The 22,620-nt window shown below is 38.7% G+C and overlaps 3 protein-coding genes and 1 long non-coding RNA gene across 4 annotated transcripts; 2 read left to right on the top strand and 2 right to left on the bottom strand.

Annotated features, from left to right (window-relative positions):
• The first annotated feature begins 3,314 nt into the window (after positions 1-3,314).
• LOC103454822 (uncharacterized protein At3g28850-like) lies at positions 3,315-4,707 on the top strand. Its single transcript, XM_008394416.4, has one exon. It carries the CDS (start codon positions 3,532-3,534, stop codon positions 4,516-4,518), a length of 987 nt encoding a protein of 328 aa, XP_008392638.1. The 5' UTR covers positions 3,315-3,531; the 3' UTR covers positions 4,519-4,707.
• A 2,671-nt stretch (positions 4,708-7,378) lies between these two features.
• LOC103454821 (protein IQ-DOMAIN 17-like) lies at positions 7,379-10,553 on the top strand. Its single transcript, XM_008394415.4, has 5 exons — positions 7,379-7,975; positions 8,087-8,368; positions 8,743-8,988; positions 9,226-9,348; positions 9,573-10,553. The coding sequence occupies exons 1-5, from the start codon at positions 7,847-7,849 to the stop codon at positions 10,371-10,373; spliced, it is 1,581 nt and encodes a 526-aa protein (XP_008392637.1). The 5' UTR covers positions 7,379-7,846; the 3' UTR covers positions 10,374-10,553.
• Positions 10,554-12,703: 2,150 nt separating this feature from the next.
• Positions 12,704-15,475, bottom strand: LOC103454820 (growth-regulating factor 8-like). Its single transcript, XM_008394413.4, has 4 exons — positions 14,880-15,475; positions 14,597-14,740; positions 14,032-14,362; positions 12,704-13,429 (listed from the first exon to the last, which is right to left on the bottom strand). Exons 1-4 carry the CDS (start codon positions 15,235-15,237, stop codon positions 12,829-12,831), a joined length of 1,434 nt encoding a protein of 477 aa, XP_008392635.1. The 5' UTR covers positions 15,238-15,475; the 3' UTR covers positions 12,704-12,828.
• Positions 15,476-17,611: 2,136 nt separating this feature from the next.
• Positions 17,612-18,269, bottom strand: LOC139191465 (uncharacterized). The gene is made up of 3 exons (XR_011575532.1): positions 18,186-18,269; positions 17,942-18,071; positions 17,612-17,849 (listed from the first exon to the last, which is right to left on the bottom strand). It is a non-coding gene; the product is annotated as an uncharacterized lncRNA (long non-coding RNA).
• Positions 18,270-22,620: the final 4,351 nt, after the last annotated feature.

Below are 22,620 nucleotides of genomic sequence, written 5' to 3'. Positions count from 1 at the left end.
CCCCATTATTGCAAACATGATAGCTACTTAGAATGATTTCTTTCAAGCATCTTTTCATAGGAGATAGTGATTGGTCATGCACACGACTCTTAGGGCTGGTTTGGTATTGCTGTGCTTTGAAAAAAAAGCTGTTGTGAAAATAAGCGGCTGTGCTGTGAGAATAAGCGGCTGTGAAATAAATTAGCAGAGTGTTTGGTAAACTTTTTTGTGAAAGTGCTTTTGGAAAAAAAAAAAAAAAAACAGTCTGATAGTGGGTCTTTTCATTAAAGGAGCACTGTAGCTCCATGTGCTTTGAAAAAAGCCAATTTTCCAAAGCTGCAAATAGCAGCTTCAGCTTTTTCCTTTGATTTCAGCTTATTCTCACAACAGCTTCCAAAATAAGCCCTTTTTTTTTAGTTTACCAAACACCTAAAACCCTCACAGCTTTTTTTCATGGGTGTTTTTTTTTTTAAGCACCTCACTCTCAAACCACCCCTTAATTTGTAGGTAAATCACTGATTTGTGCTAAATTTCCTTAACCCTAGATTGTAGAAGTAAGGATATACAAGCTATCGCTCAAAGTCTAAAAGTTAAACGAGTTTCATGCTGACGACCGATCGGCTATCGCTAGTGACCAGTTGCTCGATCGTGTCGTTAAGCTCAAAACTTTGAAGATTTGTTAATTTAAACGAGGTTATTAACAATCTTTTATCTAGTGTTACGATCTAAAAGAAAAGGTACCTCTTGATTGGGAGGTTTGAACTAAGATATGCTTCCTATTTGATTGGTTGCTTAATCAATTCAGAATATCACTGTACATATAGGGAAGATTTCTACAAGAAATAAGTAACCTAAGATCATAACTTTCAATATGGGGAGTAGCCCAACAGGTTTCACCTTAAAATTAATTGACAATATGAGAGTAGCTCAAACTACTCTGATACCATGAAGAAAGTTGAGCTTCTACTATAAAACCAATTGGCAATATTAAGAGTAGTCTAACCTCTTATAAGTCCTTGCAAGACTTTCTTTTAACCAATGTGAGACTCTTTTACCTTCACACATTCTTCCATCATTAACTAAACAATCTTGAGCATATTGCTTTCTCCTGTGTGTGGAGTTTGTAACTTCGACGAGCGAAAGGTGTAAGGTCATGCTACATTATATCTTCAAGGCTTATTCAGATAATATATACACACTTTGTGAGGGCAAATAAAATATGAAAGATACCGTAGTTACTATGTGTTTTGAAGCAATCTTTTATCCATCATAATAACCATAACCCACATAATACCAAAAATTTTCCATCAATCTTATCCACTACTCTCTTGCGATTAGCATATAATTTTTACCCTACAAATTTCATAATTATAATGATTCATTTTCTTAATCATTTTTTCTAGATCATTTTTTATGTATTAAAAAATTAAATCGGAGATTGTTTAATCATCTATCATTTTTTATATCGTATTAGTACCATAACAGCCTATTTTCTTTAATATTGTCAATTTATTTGAAACATATGAATGACTAAACGATTTCCGATGATTAGACAAATAAATTGTTTAATACAAGCCTTTCAGCATATCAATATATATAGCAACACGTTATACAATATGAAACTATTCATAACATGGAAAACTAGATAAACACAGCCATATATGAGATTGCGTTATTTTTAATTTGTATGCAAGTGTATGTGAATATATCATCAATCCATGTTATCATTAGGTTTCTATACCAAATACCAAGTTTTCAATTTGGGACGCTAATTTTGTAGTTAAAATCTCAGACAGTACTGTAGTTGACGCTGAATCCAAATATATTTTTCATATTAGTATTTCTTAATTTTAAATGATTCTTCAAAAAATGAGCAAACCTTTTCAATAATATTCGTTTTAAGAAAGAAGAAGATATTTACATCCGATGAATGGGTCCTGCCGACAAACCCCACTAGAAAGCATTTTCCAGAAAGGAACGGATCATCTTCAATTTGGGACGATAATTTTGCTGTTCACGTAAAATAATTATCTTTTCATAATAATTACTTAGTAGAAACTAATAATGTAATTTGTTGACTCTATGGAAATTTAAGCCAAGCTTTAATTATTTGGAGAACAAACCTTCTTGCATGATTGGCAGAATCGATTAGTTATTCAATTTCAAACTTTTATGGTTAATCTTGTTGTGCCACTTTATAAACCACATATTAGCTAGTTGTTAAGAGCAATTGGTTCCATTTGGGAAGTTAAGCTCTCTCTTTCACAATTTTATTTTGGTGGAATGGGACCAAACCCCAAAACAACCAGACCAAGGAGTCTCTCCTGCGCTTCAAAACACAAAATCTGCTCACCCATGTTGCTTGTAATTGACTAAAAATTAATGTATCCGTTTCTTTAATTGATTCTTTAAAATAATTACTATTTTTATATTTATCCATCAAGATTTTCCAAAAACTCTTCTATTTGATCTAAAATTGCTGTAATTATTTTTATTTTGAAATGTATTTCTAATCTATTCACTAATCCTGGTCTAGCCATTATTGCTCTAACTTCTTGTTCTATTTGTAAAAGTTGGTCTAGAAGTCTTTCTTTTATTCTTAAAATTTTAGTTTTGTCAGACCAATCTATGAAAGATAGATAATTTGTAAACTGATCGACACTATTCATAGCTGCAATCTATTATAGTTCTTTGTAATTGATTATGTGTTTCTTCAATATTATTTATTCTAGTCCTAATTGTTTTATTTGGTCTTCTACCTTTTTTAATACATCTCTAGCGTTAACTTCTATTTCTTTTGGTTTGTCTTCTAAGATAAGTCTCATGTACTAGACTTCTTGTTCAGTGGGTACATTACTAAATCTTTCTAAACTTGTATTTAGTTTATCCTCTCCCTTTTCTAAGTAATCTAGGTTTTCTAAGATGTTTTGATCATGACTCTTACAGTTAGGAGGAGACACGTAAAGAAGGCCTACTCGCACATGAGAGAATGACCCATTGGATAAAGAAGGCCTATGAAGAGACAAGAAAAGAGCCCAATTGTATTGACACACTGGACCGATTTACACAGAGAGAAATGGTGATGGAGTGTAGAAAGAATTTAGATTAGAAACCACAAGGCCCATTGTGGAAACCAAGAGCCTGTCGATTGGAAAGGAAAGGAAACGTACGGTCCTCCTCCCTCCTCCCTCCTCCCTCCTCCCTCCTCACACAGGACAGTAACGCAATAATTGGTAACGCTCCTCTTCGTAACACCCACCCACACTATAAATTTGAATTAAATTTTAGCGCTCAAATCTCACGTGCTACAGAATCCCCCATTTCAAAATCGAAATAAAAATTAAAAATAACAAAAAATAAAAAATCTTCAATTCCTTCAAAAACAAATAAATTTACAAATTTAGAATTACTTCCCAACTCCCCAACCCAATTATAAAATTAAAAAAAACATTAAATTCGACTCCAGAAAAAGTCTACTTCCTCTGCATCTCAAGCTCGCAGCTTTTTTCACTCCTCCGCCACTTCACACTTCGCTATTCGAGAAACGAGAACATGGGTTGTGTTTCTTCCAATCTCTTCAACCACGACGACGAGTTCTCCCAACTCGGCAGCTCCGCGCTCAGCCACCACATCGTCTCGCTCACTTCCTCCACCTACGGCCTTCTCACTCTGGACCCGCCGCCGCCTGCGCCCACCACTCCGCCGACCCCTCCTCCTCGATTCACTCTCGGGTCCATTTTTCCGAGCCCCCTGTCGGAGCCCAAGTCGCTCTGGTCCGAACCCAGGTCGCTATGGTCCGACCCTAGGCCGCTACGGTCCGACCCGGAAGTCATTAACTCATGGGAGCTTATGGCCGGCCTCGACGCTGATAGTTTCCGATTCTCGCCGCTCCCGCCGCCCAAACCCTTCGTTTTCAATGACCCAAAAAACCCCGATAAAGAAAACTCCAACCCGAATCGGGTAATTTTCAAATCTCCGTACGACGGCGTCTTCCGGGTCAACAACAAGAAGGACCCACTTGACCGGTTCGAAAAAATATGCCCACCGGGAGGAGAAAGCAAAGTGGTGGTCTACACTACGACGCTGCGAGGAGTGCGGCGGACTTTCGAGGAGTGTAACGCCGTCCGGGCGGCGATAGAAGGCCTCGGGGTGATGATTGTCGAGCGTGACGTGTCGATGGATCGCGGGTTCAGAGAAGAGTTGAACGATTTGATGAAGGGGAAAGGGAAGGACGTGGCGGTGCCGCCTCAGGTGTTTGTGAAGGGGAGATATATAGGCGGCGCTGAGGAGGTGTTGAAGATTTTGGAGGAGGGTTTGCTGGTTGAGATTCTTGCTGGGTGTCCAAAGAAAAAAGCTGGGTCTGTGTGTGAAGGGTGTGGGGAGGCAAGGTTCTTGCCCTGCTTCCAATGCAATGGGAGCTCAAAGATGGTGCTGGTGGTGAAGGATGACGTGGCCGGGCAGCGGCAGGGGACGACGGTGGTGGTGAAGTGTCCTGAGTGTAATGAGAATGGGTTGGTGCTTTGCCCAATTTGTAGCTGAATGGTGAAGAACAAGAGATGCAAAGATCTCTGTTTTCGTGTCAAAATTGGGTTTTTGTAAGCACTTTCTCTCTTAATTTTGGGGCTTTTTTTGTGTTTCTGATGGAAACCAAAGGCTTCTAATTCTGTACTGTACTCTCTTGTTTTTGTCTGTTGATAGTTATATATATCTATGTTTTTGATTTGCAAAGATCGGAAGATGTTTGATTTGCATGAAGCTTTGAACAATTTGAAGTTTAGAAGACATAATTAGGGAGATTTAGGAGTAGGATTGTTCATTCCATTGTCTCAATTGTGTATTTCGGGTGTAGTTTTAGATAAAATTAGACCTAAGTGTAGTTGATTTCTGTCAAGATATACTAATCTTACGTGCTTAGGGCTCGTTTGGTATTTAGTATTGGATTATATAACTCATAATATTTGAGGTATGTTGAAAGTAGAGGTTAATAAATTTTTCCATTTGAGGGGACTGAAAGAGATAAGTTGCCTTAACGAGTAGTCCATCTTCTACCTCCAAGTTGGAAAAACATTTCTTCGTTTCTTCCTTCAATGTACCCTAAATATAGTGAGTTATCTAATCCAACCCACTCTTAGGCACTAAATGAGCCGTTAAGAGTCTTAATTCTGCTTATGCTATAAAACTGTTGTACTCGAGTAAAATTGGAGAAGTTGTTGATATTTGAACAATCCCTAAGCAATCAGTGTGTCAAAGATTACTTCCTACATCTTTTGGAATTCTTGGCCTCCGAGTTTCCTAGTTTGCTTCAGCCGTCTGTGCAGTAGGTTAGAAATTATTTGAAACTTACTTCAGTCTCCAGAGTTTGTTGCCTTTCACTGTTCCAGGGGAACATAGGTTCTAGTTGCATAGTTAGCAATGTTGGATTAAAGTGGTTTTTCTTTATGCCGATCAGTTGTTATATTAACAAGACGACTTGTGCTTAACTCTACTGATCACAACAACTTGCAGAAAATTTAGCGCAACAAATGAAGTATTTACTATACTAGAAAGTTTTGAACAGGGTAAAACTAATAGTTATCCATTCAATCGTATAGAGTTGAACATATAGGTGTGCTCTTTGTTTGAAGAATCTATGTAGAACGACGATGCTTCTTGCCTGCCACAAGTTTGTGGCAAAGAGTCCGCTGATTTATCAGTGGAGAAAATAACAGTTCTGAATCTAGGGAAGTACTGACCTTGAGAGAAAGTACAGAATCTTTAAAACACCTTTAAACACAAACTTAGTCGATGCCGACTTGTCATTGCCCTTCCGTGCTTTTGTATTCTTCTCTGTCTCTAGAAAATGAGTGTCCAAAGCTCATCCATTCTCCCATCCGAATTATGCAAAGAGGTTTAACTGGCAATCTAATATATTTGTGGAAGAGAGGGATCAATCTTTAAGGCTAGCGAGGAACGACATAAGTGGCGGAAACCTTCTGAATTAGATTGACATAAACCAGTGGTATCAAGCTTAAACTTTCCTTAGACTGCTTTGTTCTCCAGAAAAAAAACATCAGTTAACGGTGAGTAGGTGGAACTCCGATCGCATCATGAATGTTTACATTTGCTTGATTGAATGATGAACATATCATTCCTAAACAAAAAGCGCTTTGGAGGCCTCTGGTTTTTCTGTGAACTTTGGTCCTGAAAAGGTTTGACGTGAGTTGGCTAATATGTACTTTCCTGAAGCTTTTTCACTTTCTTTACTGTTTTCCTTTTGAAGTTTCACCGAGGATTGAAGTGGATGCCAGGAAAGGATGCTCTCGTTATCCAGGGTGAATGACAATGATTGTGAAGGGGTAAAATTTGTGTGTTGAATCGGGATTAGGCTCAATTTTTTCACCAGCTACTGTTAAGTTTCAGTTGCAGGGGGTTTGGCAAAGTTTGGTCTGTCTTGTAACCCACTTTATGGTTAAGGGTAGTAATTTTTACGCTCGGATTTTCTACTTTTGTGGCCTTCCCTTTGTTTCTGTCGATTAATTTCCTTTTTCCTTTATTCAGTCTAGAGGCTAAAAGAACAAAAAAATGTAAGAGGACAAAAAGGAAGTGCGAAATCACCTTGGTGATAGGTTTAGTAAGGCAGTTGATGAAGAAAAAGTTCCACACAAGATTATACAAGGGTTGATCATAATGAATGCCTTATTCTCTTGTTTATTTTAACAATTCATTAACGGGTTGAGATTATAATAGGTCAGAGTTCGATTTACTCTAATAAAACCCGAAAAAGAACAAATTGAAAACACCTACAAAGGTAGCCTTTCGAGGATAGATCTTAACACATTTGACCTATGAAATCTACTAGTTTAGGATGCATACAAGTTTCATTCCCATTTCAAAATATATTGCTAGAAAAATAGTAGAAATAGAAGAACTTTCATGTTACTATGAAGATATTGTAAGCTAATTACATGTTATTGTATTAGGTGAAAATAATTTAAACATAAAATAATGCATGATTAGCTTAAGATACTAGTAGAAATGGTTTAAAGTTAAACCTCTTTTTAGTTTTTATTTTGAGGAGAGTGGTCCGGCCTGACCATTATGAAGGTGTAAATATGATGTGACACTGACAGTACTACACATTTAATCTCAAAAAAACTGGCAGAAAACACAAACTCATTAGTTATTCTCATGCAAAGAAAGCCTAAGTTCTAGTACACTGTAACTGTGTTTTAATTAAGTACAATTAACATAAACAAAATTGACCAAAGGAGAAACCCTACCAAACTAGTTTGACTGAGATTACTCGCAAAACGAAGCCCCACACTGTTTGCTTTTACCCATGAATACGAGCTGGTGGTCTTCGAGGACTTCAAATGCATGCAACAACAGCGACACTCCCATTTGGCCACATTCTCTCACTGTAAAACTCTCTCTCTTTCTCTCTCTCTCTACGTCGTCTTTTAGTTGTCCATGCCATGTGAAGCCATTATATTTTTGTCAGTGAAATTTAAAGCCATTGATCAATCAAAGAAGCCCTAGCTCGGTAGTTCGGATGCTTTGGATTCTTCTTTCTCCTCCATTGAAACATGTCCCTCTCTCGTTGTGTCCACTATCTCTCTCAAAACTTATTACATTGTTTTTTTTACAATATCTGACACCGCCCCTCCATTTGTTTTATAATTTTTCGCATGCCACAAAAAAAACACCATTGTTTTTACAATATATTGGAGACCTGAGAGCTCGTACTTTGATTCCTGCATTGCATGTAACCAAACAACCCTCAAGCTCGCTCGCTCTCTCTCTCTCTCTCTCTCTACCAACTTCACCTTCTTTTGCCCTATTCGGCTAAATTTCATGTAATGCAGCAAAGCTTTGCTCGAACACTCAAATGGGAAAGAAAAGTGGGACTTCATGGCTGACTATAGTGAAAAGGGCATTCAGGTCTCCCACTAAAGATTATGATCAGCAAAAAAGCAGCAAAAGAAGAGATGAGCATGAACCAGAAGAAGAAGAAAAGGTAACAAAATTAAAATTTGATTTTCTGACGATACGATATTCTAAACTATTTTAATCTCTATCGCTTTGTATATGTTTCAATGCTCATTGTTTGGTTTATATATGGACGCAGAAGAGAGAGAAGAGAAGGTGGCTTTTCCGGAAGCCAACTGTTCATGTTCAACAATGTGAAGCAAGGACAGTGACTGTAGGTGCAACCCCACCTGTGAATCCTGTTTTGGACGCTGAGCAGAGGCACGCAATTGCTGTGGCCGCAGCAACTGCAGCTGCAGCCGAAGCAGCTGTGGCTACTGCCCAAGCGGCGGAAGAAATTGTTCGGCTCACTAGACCGACTAACTTTGCTAGAGAACACTACGCTGCTACACTCATTCAAACAGCATTCAGAGGTTACTTGGTAAGTAACTTACCAAGGGCATGTTTGAGATTGCATGGTAGGCTAAAATCATTTATTAACAACAAATACACTTTTGACTGTGTTGAGTAGAAAAGGTTAAAAACTGTTTCTTCGGGATGAACTCCCAAGTAATTTTGAAGACGCATTTGGCTTTTCAACATAAAATTTCAACATAGGACATCTAGCAAAGCGCTATGAACAGTGATTTCTATCAAAACAATCCCAAACCAGCCCTAAAACACAAAAATAGAGCACAATAGATGCAACTACTTACATATATGTAAATGCAAATGTGTACATATTGCAAAAGCGCTATGGTTGTTATTTTGATTTTTTTTACCTATTGCAAATGCAAATGTGGTTTTTGACTGAAGGCAAGGAGAGCTCTACGTGCACTTAAGGGCCTGGTAAAGCTTCAAGCCTTAGTGAGAGGTCATAACGTTCGGAAGCAAGCAAAGCTGACATTGAAATGCATGCAAGCTCTGGTTCGGGTACAAGATCAGGTTCACAACGAGAGATCAAGGCTTTCGCATGATGCTGGTCGAAACTCCATGTTTGCTGAAACAGGCCTTCACTTGTGGGAATCCAGAATTCAGGATATTCGTGACAGAAAGTCAATAGTAAGCAGCTGCTGCTATTTCTTCACTTTTTAGCATAATAATATATAACATGAATTTATTCATCGTAGTAAGTGGCTTTCGCATTTATGCTTCTTATTTTCGTACTTTTGCTTGATATGAAGTTATGAACTAAAACTTGAGGGTTTTCTCAGTTACAGTTAGTAGTTTCCTGGTGTTCTTTTCTTGGCGTTAGATGCTTGTCTAATTCCTCGTTCTTATATTCGCTGCGTCAAACAGTCTAGAGAGAAAATTCTTAGTGGTGAGGACTATTGGGACGATGGGCTTGAACCCATACCGCGGAGTCGAAAGGAAGCCGCTTTAAAGCGCGAAAAGGCTCTTGCTTATGCTTTCTCTCATCAGGTTGATCAAGTTTTCCCTCACTCTCTAATATATGGTTCTTTTAGTATTTTTGTGTTTATTTTAGAAGAAATATTTCGTGAATCTAGATGGCACAATGGCGGTATCCCAATCTCATCGTACAATGCCAAGTCAAAAAGTTAGTGATTGGTTTAGGATACCGTCATGTGCATATAAGTTTCTGTCTAACAAGCTAATGTCTTTAATACTTTGATGCCTAATTGAAGATATGGAGGCCTGGGAGGAACCCGTCTGCAGGTGATGATGCAGAGATAGAAGAGAGAACAAGATGGCTAGAAAGATGGATGGCCACGAAGCAATTCGAAAACAGCAGCCGAGCTTCAATTGACAAAAGGGACTCCATAAAAACAGTTGAAATCGACAAAAATTCCAGGCCTTCCTCATACACGTCTCCAAATGTTCGAATTTCACATTCGCAACAGCAAAAACAACCAGCCTCCTACGCCATTGCTTCAGCTTCACCCCTACACAAATCACAGAACATGGATCATCTCTCGCCCGCAACACCCTCTCCTTCAGAACTGAAAACTCTGAAAGTGCGGTCGGCGAGTCCAAGATGCCCAAAAGAGGAAAAATACTATTGCTCATCAGCTGCACACACACCAAGCCTATCAGGCTTCAATGCTTATTGCAGCTTCAAGGGTGCAATGTGCCGTTCTGGAACACCAAATTACATGGCTGCCACTGAATCCGCAAAAGCCAAGGCTCAATCTCTTAGTGCACCTAGAACAAGACCTTCGACACCCGAGAGAGAAAGAGGCGGCGGTTCAGCCAAGAAACGCCTTTCGTACCCTGTCCCGGCTGAGCCACAACCACATAATTGTGTTGGCATTGGTTATAGTAGCTTCAGCCATAACTTGAGAAGTCCTAGCTTCAAGAGTGTACAAAATAATGGCTACTATGGGAGGGAGAACTCGCCATCGTACACCGATAGCATAGGGGGAGATATTTCTCCATGTTCAACCACTGATCTGAGAGCATTTTCAATGCAAAGACTCAAATTCTAAACCCATATTTTCAATTTGGGTCCCAAAACAGTGGTGAATTTATGTATTTTAGTTTTCTTCTCCAATTGAGTCTTAAGAATGGGTTTTTACACTGGAGAAGAAAACTTCGAACTCAAAACTCATGTCATTTTTGTGGGTTGAATAACATTTTTTTCTAGTTGACATGGGAGTTTCACCTTAGACTCAAATCTCATATGAACACCAATTTGGGTATCGCTTTGACTCAAACCCCAACCTTATATTTGGACTCAAATATAAGATTTGATTCCTTGTATTGGAGATGCTCTGAGAGAGTTAAAATGAGGTAAGTGCTTATGAAATTGAAACTAGTTTTTCATTTGGTGTGTGTGGGAGTTAAAAAGAAATGTGTAGATAGCATCACCCTTCATTTGTTATTTGATTTGGAACTGGGAATGAAAACTTTATGATTAGTTTGGTTAGAGGAGATGTTTTTTTTTCTCTGTTTTCATTGTTTTTCTGGTAAAAGAAAAGAGATTTTTTCTCTGTTTTCTAATGTGCTAGTAATCAAAGTGTCGAATATTCCAAACTTTTGAACCGTTGGACTGATTTTTCATTTTGACAAAAGATTTTATAAGTCAAGAATATTCGATACCTTGAAGCACCATAGAATTTGTTTTTATCCCACATCGGTGTTATTGCTTTGACGATCGATGTAGGATGCAATCCCCTACTCTTCTATGGGATAGAAACCAATTAATGAAGGGAAGAATACTCCGAATGGTTCTTGGAATTTTGGGTTCAGGAAGAGAAAATGTGGAAGATTTGAATTGAGTATTCAATCATGTTGTGGTGTACAAAATAGAACTTATTAAAGCTGGCCTAGGCCAACACAACATGTAAATGCAGGTAGGCAGAGAGGCTGGCCTCTCATTCTTCTTCTCTCGTTCTTCCTTTATTTGGTCTCCCTCTTCTTCTATTGTTCTTCCTTTTTGCCTGTGAGACTCTCCTTTCTCTAACTATGATACTCACTTTCTCGAATTACCGAGAGAATCACCCACACCAACGCCAATTTTCGAGTGAAATCCATACCAATATTCCCTGTTTAGGTGTAGTTTGACCTATGGATTCGAATGGTGGCGTTGCATGTGAAGATCAAGTACTCAAAAATGAAGAAAGCCAACCCTTCCCTCTTGGTGAAAAACTCTTCGACGAGTTGACCTGAGGCTTGACGAAATTGGGGTGCTTCAAACTCAATTCAACCTTCATTTAATCTCAAGTATAACTTCTGTATCCTGCATATCGAATTTTGGCATGAAATTCTTGGGATTTAACCCCAAATGCCCTCTCTGTGTTCATGCCTAGAAATCTGGTGACCTTCTTGGTCATTTTTCCGACGAACTCGATACTGAATCTACACCCAAATCTCAACTCTGGGTAACTCTCTTGACTTTATCTATGAAGTTTAAATTCGAAGGACTAGAGCTAATCCATGCTCTGTATTTTCTGCCCAGAAACCAATGAAGCATAACTGGTGCCATTACAACTAATCAAAGACCAATTCATTCCTAATCCATGACTAGGTAAATCTTTGAACCTCTGTGTTAAGTTTTAATTGCTTAAGGTCATTTTGGGTACATGAAAGTTTCATTAAAGTGCTCAACGCCTCTTAGAAAAGAGGTTTGCGCAGAAGCTGAAAAGCCACTTTTTCAAAGTTGCCTTTTGCTGCTTCTGTTTTTGGCTTTTCTTTCATCCAAAACTGTGAAAAAAAACTAAAGTTGGAAGTTTTCCAAAAACAAAATGCTCCCAACTTTTTTCGATACCTGCTTTTTTCAAAATCACCTCAGTACCAAACCATACCTAATTTCCCTAACAATGTTCTTTATACAAAGTTCTTTCGTCTCTTTTTCTCCCTAGTTTTAAGGAGACAAGTTTTGGAAGATTCTGAGAATTTGTAAGTTGAGTTCAACTGAATAGTGTGAGCAAGAAGCAGATATAGCCTAATTCGAGACAAACCTTGTAAGTTCAATACTTATTTTTCCGAATTGCTCTTGGTTTGCAATGAGTTAGCTTGTTTAGTTTGGGCAATTCTTCAGCAACAAGTGTTTCTCAATGCTGAAGAAGTTTGGTAGACTATGAGGTTTAGGGCTTCTGCAATCTGCATCATGGGTATTGCCATTATCTCTTACATCTGGGCAAGGTATGAGATCAAGTCGAACAAATTGCCGTGACGTTGAGTGAAATTTAATTAGTACGGTCTTGTTCTTGCATATTCGCTTGTACACTTGCAAGTAATTTAACTTAACGATTCAAAATTTTCTTTTTAGGTTGTTCGAAAATCCGGAACATAATGGCATAGCAGGCATGCAACATAATCAACTAAAACAGTAATTATTTTCCCCATTCTTGATCTACTTCAAAAGTCAAAGACACAAAAGAAAAAACTTCAAACATTTAGGTGAAAACAAACCACCACTGCCCTCCTCAAATCAAACATTTAGTTAATCAAACCATATTCTTGTCTACCATCTCCACGTGAGCTCCTATAGCTGGTGGAGCCACTGTCGCTGCCATTAGAACCACCAGCAATGCCAAGGCACAAAGCTTCAGCCAATGGTCCACCAGGTGGTGACCCCATCACCCAAGACATGGGGTTCGCCCGCTGAGACTTCAAATCCCCAACACTTTCCCTCTCTGCCCCCAAAACCCCAATCCCCATTAGGGTACTTCCTCTCTCTTCATTGCTTCCTTCCCCACCACACATTGATAGAGTGAGAGATGAAATGGGAAGCTTCTGGTTTGAAGAAACAAAGACCCTGTCTTCTCTCTCTGCTGATGCTAACGTGGACCATGCATCGATGATTTGCCTTGTCTGTTGAGTTTGCAGGCCTTGGATTTCACCTGTGTAATCTGTGTGCAAATTTAGTGAGCTTTCAGTTTGCTGCTTCGGAATATCCACATCTCTGTTAGTAGGCTTCGTGTAGGGGCAGCTGCTGCTGCTCCTCTTTAGGCCCAACTTGAATTGCATCATTTGTTCCCACTCTTGGTTTGAACCATCCACAGCTGGGGCTTCCCCATTCATGAACCATGCCGACGACCTTCCATGGTCAAGGACAAAAAACAACATTTATTACACAAAACAATGGAAACATCCATGAAAGAATCAAATCACATGACAACTTCTGCAATGGGATGCCATTATTACAATATCAGTATCACAATTCATTCTTGCGACGCCAAGTAAAAAGTTAGAACACTTTTTTTTTGGTCAAAGGATAGATTTTGTTAGATGTTAGATTAACCATCGATAGAGTTCGAACTCACACTGTCATACAAAGACTCAACACATTTCCACCACTGTGGTAAAGGTTCACTAGCAAAAGTTAAAACACATTGCACCGCTGCAATGGCCTCCTGTTGTAAGTTTCTCTATAACCATCTTCCCTAACATGAGATGCTACTGTGACTGTATCACAAGCCAGTTATGCTATGCCAAATGAAAACGTTAAAAATGCATAGCAGTGACTGATTGGCTTGACATACTGCTATATTGACATTCTCTTATAGGTAATTTTCTCTAATTGGCACATTCAGAGGCAATAATTAAGAACAAAGCAACAGAACTTGATGGGTTTTGGCCCTATGTTTCAGAGCATTCAAAATTGAACCCAAACCTAACCTAACCCAAAACCAAACCCACCTGGGTTGGACATGTGATCCACCAGCAGCAGTACTAGGAACCATGTTGCAAGAAAATGGAGTTGTCTGGCTGCTGATGTGGTTTTGTCTGAAAAAATTAGACCTAGGACTTCTCATGTTGTTGTTGTTGGTGAGGAGGTTGGGGTTTAGGGTTTGGGAATCCACAGGCTTTCTTGAACGGTTCCTGGTCTTGTGAGCATGTCTCTCACAATACTTCTGATCAAAAGCTACATCTCTGGAACACCTCCATTTTTTGCCATCTGTTCTTTTGCACCTCCATGGCTCCGGATCTGAGCTCCCGGAAATCCCCAACTCCAGTGAACCTTTCACCACTAAACAAAAAGCCCAACAACAAAGTAAAACAAAGGAATGTTTTTTTTAAGACAAGGAATTAAAATGACTAAAGGATGGGGTCTGCCTACAATATATCGGAGTTCTCGGGAACTTAGAGCCGTTAGATCCAATCTACGGGTTGAATGTAACGGCTGTAAGTGCCGAAGTATGCAATACTGCAGTGTATTGTAGAAAGATTTAAAAAGATGAACAAAAAAAGCAGAAATATTTACAATTTGGGAACTTGGAAATTGGTAAAAGTAATTGGGGAGGGGCAGGGGAAGAGTCCATGTACTTGTAAATCATTGTCTGTCTCTCAAGCTCTTCCCTTTGAGCTGATGTAAAAGGAACTCTCTCATTCGCATTCACCATTCCACCTATTCAAATTCAAAATTTATAAAACCCAACAGGAAAAAATTAAAAAAATAAAAATAAAAAAACCAGAAAATTACTGAACTGTTCGTTAAAGTTGGAATCTTTGTTGTTTTCGTGATGAAAAAAAGGTGGGAACTTTACCTGTGGAACTGAAAGCCAAGCTGTGATCAGAGCAAGGCAGATGGTGCTGTAGAGACTTTGGGAGGACAAAATCAGAGCCGACAGGATATAAATCAGTCGGACAACTCGAGACTGGATTGCTTGTGTTGCAAAACAAAAGTCCACCACCAGAAGCAGGACTGTTATCCCAAACCCCACAAGCTTCTCTTCCTGCACTGGCAAGCAAAGGATCATGATGATGATTATGGTGATTCATCACCATCATCGTCTTCTTCCGAGGAAATGATTGCTGGGTTTGCTGGGTTTTTCGCATCATCAATCCCAGCCACTCTGTTTCTGCTGCTGCTCCCTTCTCAGCAAACCCATTTCTTTGTCCCATGATATGAAATCAAATTCAAAAATTGAATTTTTTTTTTTATAAATAAACAGCTTTTCTCACTGCCTTCCTCTTCAATGTCCAAACGCACAAAACCCCAAAGGGTCAATAGCCTTAAATACAACCCACGCTAGCTCTCTCCCTCTCTCTCTCTCTCTCTCGTCAGTGTGTGAGTATGGTGGTGCTGTGGGGGGTTTTGCTAGGGTGTGGTGGTGCCGCCACTTTTAGCCATGCGTTGCGCTTTGCTTCCCAAGCTTCCAACATAACTTCCTCTTATAAATAAGGACAAAACTCGTACAAGCAGCTGGCAACAAAGCCAGAATAACCTCTCTCTCTCTCTATCTCTATGTGGCACATAACGTTTACTTCACGTCTAATCAAAATGTGTTAAGTTTCCAAAAGCTGGGGATTATAGGTACCAACGTGTCAGATTGGACTTCAATATGGTAATAAATAGGGAGGAGGATTCTTTACTCTCTTATTTTCATCATTTTTCCTCCCCTCCTCTCACACATTATTTTTTATCTTATTATCTCTATAAAAAAAATCAATATAAGAGGTTGACGTGGCTTAATCGTGATCATTCAAATAGAAGGGGATGGAAGGGTAGAGAGATTAAGAAGATAGAGAATCATGCTCCAATAAATAGAGGCCAGTACTTGCAAACATCATGTATATCTAGACCTGGCAAACGAGTTATGTTTGTCGTGTTCATGTTATATTCGTGTAACACCTATTATCTTAATAAGTCGTATCCTGTCATATATGTTATCTTAACGGGTTCTTAATAGGTGTAAAATGACCTAACCCCATTATGACCCATTAAGAATTTTTTTTTCTTCTTCTAAATCTGCACATACAACGTTGCCACATAAATATTACTTCGAAAACTAATTCAAAACAAAAAAAAACTCCGAATTTCACAAACCCCATAAATGAAATATCCCAAATTGAAAAAATGAAACCAATCTTAATTCGAAAATTATTTCGAAGCAAAACCCTATATTTTGAAAGTAATTCGAAAGAATCAACAATTACTTCGATTAAGACTCGAGATTCGCTAGATCCAGAGAGAGAATCAGAGACAAAAGTTGCAGATCGACTGGTGATGGGTTACTAGGTCGTATGTGGTGACAATGGTGTGGTGGAAGGAGACTGGAAAGGGTGGTCGTGGACTCGTGGTTGGCCAGAGTTGAGGTTCGAGACTGAATTTCGAGAGTTCAGCGAGAGAGAGAGAGAGAGAGAGAGAGAGAGAGAGAGAGAGAGAGAGAGAGAGAGAGAGAGAGAAAGGGCAACTGCTTCGTTTCGAGCCTTCAAGAATGAAAGAAAGTTTGATGTAGGGTAGAGAAAATCATTGGACTGCTAAGCTTAAACCTCAACCAATCCAAGGGTCATCAATTTTTTTTAAATTTAATTAATATGTATAGGTTAATCTCAGTTTACTACTATCAAGTTTCGTGGTTTTCAACATTTAGTACATGAAGTTTTTTTCGTCTCAAAGTCATACCTAAAATGTTAATTTTGGGATAGTCTTATACATTTGTTAGTCTGACCGTTAAGTCTCCCATTAACTGATGACATGGCACCCACGTGAACAATGATTGGGCGCCACGTGTCCATAAGGGTCTCATGTGGATATTAAAAATAAATTAATTAATTAATTTTGCTATAAATATTTTTAAAAAAAAATTAAAATTTAATAGGACATTAGAACTTCCCCACCCGCTGCAACCACCCCTTACCCTACCACTTCTCTTTAAACCAGCCGGACACCAGGTTACGACTTGACAAACTTCATAACGAGCTTCGACTCGTCAACGATGCAGAATAATTTCTTACAAGAGATAGGATGAGGAAATTGAAGGGTTGTCATCAGCATCCACCAATTTATTCCACCACCCAAATCTCAAAATCTTCATCCGCTGTTCTTGTTGGCTCAAATCTCTTACACCTATTTCTTATTTTCCTAGATTTCCTACCAAAAGTTTGATTTCGTTTATCCCAAAGAAAACTGTTTTAGGGCAGAGGAGCAGACTCATGGGTTCCAACTCCATGATTGAGCTGATAAAGATGATGCCTTTTCGAAACCATGCCCCCAAATCCTTTCCCTCTCTCTCGATAAAGGTGCTGCATGTTTCAGGGCAAAACATGCCCCTAAACCTCTTGCACCACTCGGATCTGGTCAAGGTCAAGCTTAATCAGCTTGAGAATGAATTCGGAGATGCGAATGCAGCTCGATCAGCTGCTTTTCTCCAGATTTACGGTCGATTTCTCGAGATTTGCCGTCAAATTTGGTGTAGGGGCACGCTCCTTTGAGCTCACGGGGCCGTCGAAGAGGATAAGGGTTGAGTAGGTAGAGTAAAAGAGGGATGGGGAATGATGGATGTGTAGAGGTTAGGTAGGTGCAAAGGAAAAAAGTAGGGGTGGGTTCGATTTCATTTGGTTTGGTTTTTTGCTGAAACCGAAAACCAAACCGAATTTGCTGTTCGGTTCGGTTTCCCTTCGGTTTTTTTCAATTCGGTTTCGGTTTTTTTCGGTTTTTTGCTAAAAATCACAATTTGTATAAACATAATTGCGAAATTAGTCATGATTCCGCATGAAGATGTATTTGAATCCTGCACAAATTCATATCATAATGAAGTAACATACTCCTTATAAAAATCAACAAACTACCCAATAATTTTTGTTCTATTCAAATATTTTTTACCTTGCAGTTAGGAGCTGCATGCTTTTCCAGTGCAGAAGCTTTGGACTTGTAGATGGAAACGTTCTTTGTCAGGATGTCTTTCATTTTCATGCCTTCTTTCCTTGGGAAGCCACCGACCATGACGGTGCATCTATCATATGAATTTACAAGTTAACAAGCAAGAACAAAGTCGTAGATCTGGAAGATCAATTAGGACTTGTTAAAAATTCAAAGAAACTGTGAGATTATGGATTCGATACTGTACCTGCGACTTTAGTAACGAGGATGCAAGCTGGTTCTTTCGCCATGGATTCCAATAAGCTAAGGAGGAAGACGAATCGATTGATCCAAAGTGGCGAAGTGGATTTTCAAATGAGAAGAGCTTACAGTGAAAGGGCTCAAAACAATTGGGCTTAAGTTTGCCTTTCAAGACATTTGGGTTAGAAAATTGAGCCTAAAATTGGGCTAAAAACATAAATACCCAATATAAATAAATAAATAAATAAAATTAATATATTTTCGGTTCGGTTAGATTTTCGAATCCTAGAAACCGAAACCGAACCAACTAGATTCGGTTTGGTTTGGTTTTTTTTCGGTTCGATTTTTTTCTATCTCAATTTGGTTTTCGGTCTGGGTTTTTTCGGTTTTTTGAACCCACCCCTAGAAAAAAGGGAGGGAGAAGGGAAGGGGTTAGGGGTTTGAGGAAGAAGACACCTTTTTTTTAGTAATTTTGTAATGTTTAATTTTTTTTTTTTTAATATCCACCTGGGACCCTTATTGACACGTAGGTGCCACGTCATCAACGAAAGACTTAACAGCCAAACTAATGGATGTATGAGACTGTCTTAAAATTAACATTTTAGGTATGACTTTGGGACGAAAAACCTCCATATACTAAATGTTGAAAACCACGAAACTTGAGGGTAGTAAATTGAGATTTATCTTTTATATATATATATATATACATATATGTATGTATGTTAACTTTCAGTTCAGTTAGGGGTTAAATCTTACTGTTAATTAATTATAATATTTCTTTTTAGTGGAATAAAATTATTAAATTAATATTTTTCTTATCATGTAACGGGGTACTCACGTGTATATCTGGACCGACCCATTATCTTAACAAGTGCTTATTGGGTTACCTGATAACGACCCGATTTGTTTTCGTGTCGACCCGAAAACCTATTAATTTCGTGTCGTGTAGTGTCAGGTTAATGGATCGTGTCAGAAATTGCCAGGCCTAATGGTATCAAGTGTTTAGTCAAGTAGAGTAGAATAATATATTATCTTTCTATTAATTTAAATATTGTTTCATCTTTATTTATAGGAAGATTATATTCACACATCCCAAATTACTTCTCCCACACTTTTTAAATTTTTTAATATTTTTCTATTAAGTGTTAGTGGTGTATAGAAAATATTAAAAAAATTAAAAAGGTGTGGGAGAAATAATTTGGGTGTGTGGACATTATATATACTAAAACTCAGTTTCGGTTACTGTTCATTAACAGTGATTTGACGAGTTTGCCCTTTATTTACCACTCATCTAAGGTTTTTATAACGTGTGTTGCACATTGAATTTACTTATTTACCCCTTCTATACACGTGTTGCTCATCATGAAGGCAAAAAGGATGGAAAAGCTAGGGCTCTTCCATTTGCTTCCAGAACATATTTCTCCAGTTCTTTCGCTCTCTCGCTCAAGACCCAAACCCCTGGTCTCTGCAAGTAGGTTTGTCTCTGTATCTCTCACATCTTTTTTTTCAAGTTGCTGTCGGATTTCCTTTGCATGAATACTTCTCCGACATATTTGTTTCGGGTTTGGTTGTGGGTTCTCTTTTCTTTGTTCAAAATTTTGTGATTTCAATTTTAAAAATCTGGGTTATCTTTGTCCAATGGTTTGGTCCATCTTTAGTATTTTCACCAGAGATCTTTGCTAACAGTACTCCTCTCTCGGACCAGGTACGACTCATCATCAAAAATAGTTTTCGGTTTTTCATTTGGGTTTTTTTTTAATTGTAGGAGGTTTGCTTCCATTTTTCCTGCTCTGGCTTCAAACGGACGCCTAAACCCCTCTACCACTCTTAGCACTTTCTATTCCATCTCCGAGTAAGAAAATCTTATTCCAATAAAAATATCTCTAAAATTTCAATTTTTTTTGTCTCAGATTTTACCTCTTCCTCAGTCCCTTGGTGTTCATTATTTGAATTTATTTTTTTTTGGATAAATTATTGATATTTCGTTGACTTGAATTGATTGAAGCTCTTAGTTTGGATGCAGCCATCCCATTACGTCAAATTACAACCCCAATTGCTTCGGGGTTGTGGAATTTGAATTGTTTTGAACAGAATCAGGTATCTTTTTCTTTTATGGAGAAAATTGTTAATTTGAATTTGGTGTTAGGGATTTGCTGCATATTTGCGTATTTAAATGTATTTGTTATGGTTGTAGTTTCTTTATGTTTCGTAATGGGAATAGGTATTCTAAAGTTATTAGATACATATTATTTGAGCAAGATAGAGGAGATTGTTCATAATTTTAATTTATGATATACCTTATGTCATAGGCTATTTTTTTCATCCTTCTAATATCGCTTCTAATATTTAAATGTATTTGAATATGAATGGTTTCAGAAACTTGATTCATATAGGATTTAAAGTTTAGGACCCTTGTTCTTAAATAAGGCAATACTTTTCAACTTATTTTCATTGTTTTTATCTGTAGTTCAAACCACGCCTATATTTTGTCCTATCATTTGCACTAAGACTCATTTACACTAAGACTCTCATTTATTTACATTAACAACTTCCATTTTCCCAATCTGTAATGTAACAGACAAAAGAAAACTTACATGTGAGAAGAAATGCAGAACCCCACCCTTGGACACCTATTTTGTTACTCATGTATGCAATATTACTCCACCCTTGGACTATTTTGTTCCTCATTGTAAATAAGGTTGAAAATGAATTTTCATATCTATGTAAATAGTACCTCAACCTTGGACTAGGGCTGGGCACGGGCCGGGCCCAATTTTGAAGGGACTAGACCGGACCCGGGTTTAAAAGAAACGGGTCGGGCTGGGCCGGGTCCAACAAATTCTAATACAGGAACCGGACCTAACCCGGTCCGTTTGAAATGGGCCGGTTCGAGCCTGGTAGACGGGTCCCTTTTTTTTTTTCTCTCTTATCTTCTTCTTTAGCTCTCTCGTTCCGGGAGATGTCGGAAAGAAGAGAGCAGTCATGCACTGCACATCAAATCGAACAACAACAGATCCAAATTATAACAATCGAATCGAACAACGGATTTGAAAATTACATGCACTGCACATCAAATCGAAAATTTGTGATAGATTAACAAATCCAAATTATAACAATCGAATCGAACAATAGATTTGAAAATTACATGCACTGCACATCAATTCTTACATACATATACATATACTCACACACACAATCGATTCAAATTCAATTTAATTCAACAACCCAGTCGATTCAAATTCAATTCAATAAAAGATTTGAAATTGGAAAATAACAGAGGTCCAAGGTTCAAGAACCCAACAAAATCCCTAAATCTAGAAAACCCTAATTTAATTTTCAATCCTAAATCCCTAAAATGTAATACCTTAAAACTGAAGAGGACAATAATCAGAGTTGTGCGCTGCAAATATGGGTCTGACTCAGACGGAGGAGATGATTGGGAGCATTCCCGACCACCTCACGTTCCGCCACCTCCGACGCGAGATTGGGGTATCGCTTGAAATCAACGGGACCCGGTTCCGGCGTCGGACTCGGCCTCGCTCATGCTCCGCCGCGATCGGGTCGATAAGGAGTCTTCGGAGGTGACATGCGTCAGCACCGACAGCGTGAGGGTCACCGGTGGGGTTGAATTCGAGGTGTACAAGAACAATGACATGGTTCTTCTATGTGGGTCTCTAGAGCGAATGGAGGATGTTTGGCTCAATGGAAATGCAAGGGGATTAGAGAACGATTCGAGAACGAGGTGGAGTTAGAAAGAGAGATCGAGCTCTGAGACGTGAAATGAGAGGAGTCGGGACTCGGAATTCGGGAAGAGAGATCGAGAAGACTAGGTCTAGGGATTCGAGGGAGAGGGATAGGGAGAGGGATTCAGGGAGATGGAGTCGAGGGAGAGTCTGAGAATCCGAGAGTGAGGTATGAGGCTGCTGAGGCTGAGGATGCTTCTGGAACTCGGGACTCGGGGAAGGTTGGCTAGGGTTGAAAGTTGAAAACTTGAACTGACGATTGAGATTGGATGGAGAGATGATATTAAATCTCGTCCGTCTAATCTAACACAAACGGGCCGGTCCGGGTACCCGCGGATCCTATAATTTTGGAACCGGCCCGCCCCTAAAACTTCAATTACCCGGCCCGCCCCGCCCCGATCTATTTTTACAAAACTAAGAACGGGCCAGTACCCGCCCCGTACCCGTATTACCCGCCCCTACCCGCAGCTCCAGGACCCGTTTGCCCAGCCCTACCTTGGACACCTATTTTGTTCTCATTATATATATATATATCCTTTTACATGTTTTATATTGCTTTAAAACCCATTGCAACGCGTGGGCATACTTGCTAGTAATCTCTCTATTTATAAGTGTGATGTTTTTATGATGGTGAGTTTGATACCAATTTATTATTGTGTCTTATTGTGTAGCTTAGTCTAAATCTCTATCCTTATTGTA

Source organism: Malus domestica, chromosome 14, assembly GCF_042453785.1.
Source record: "Malus domestica chromosome 14, GDT2T_hap1".
NCBI lineage: Eukaryota > Viridiplantae > Streptophyta > Magnoliopsida > Rosales > Rosaceae > Malus > Malus domestica.
The sequence above is the reverse complement of the archived record's forward strand: the minus strand, read 5'-3'. Positions and strand labels throughout refer to the sequence as shown.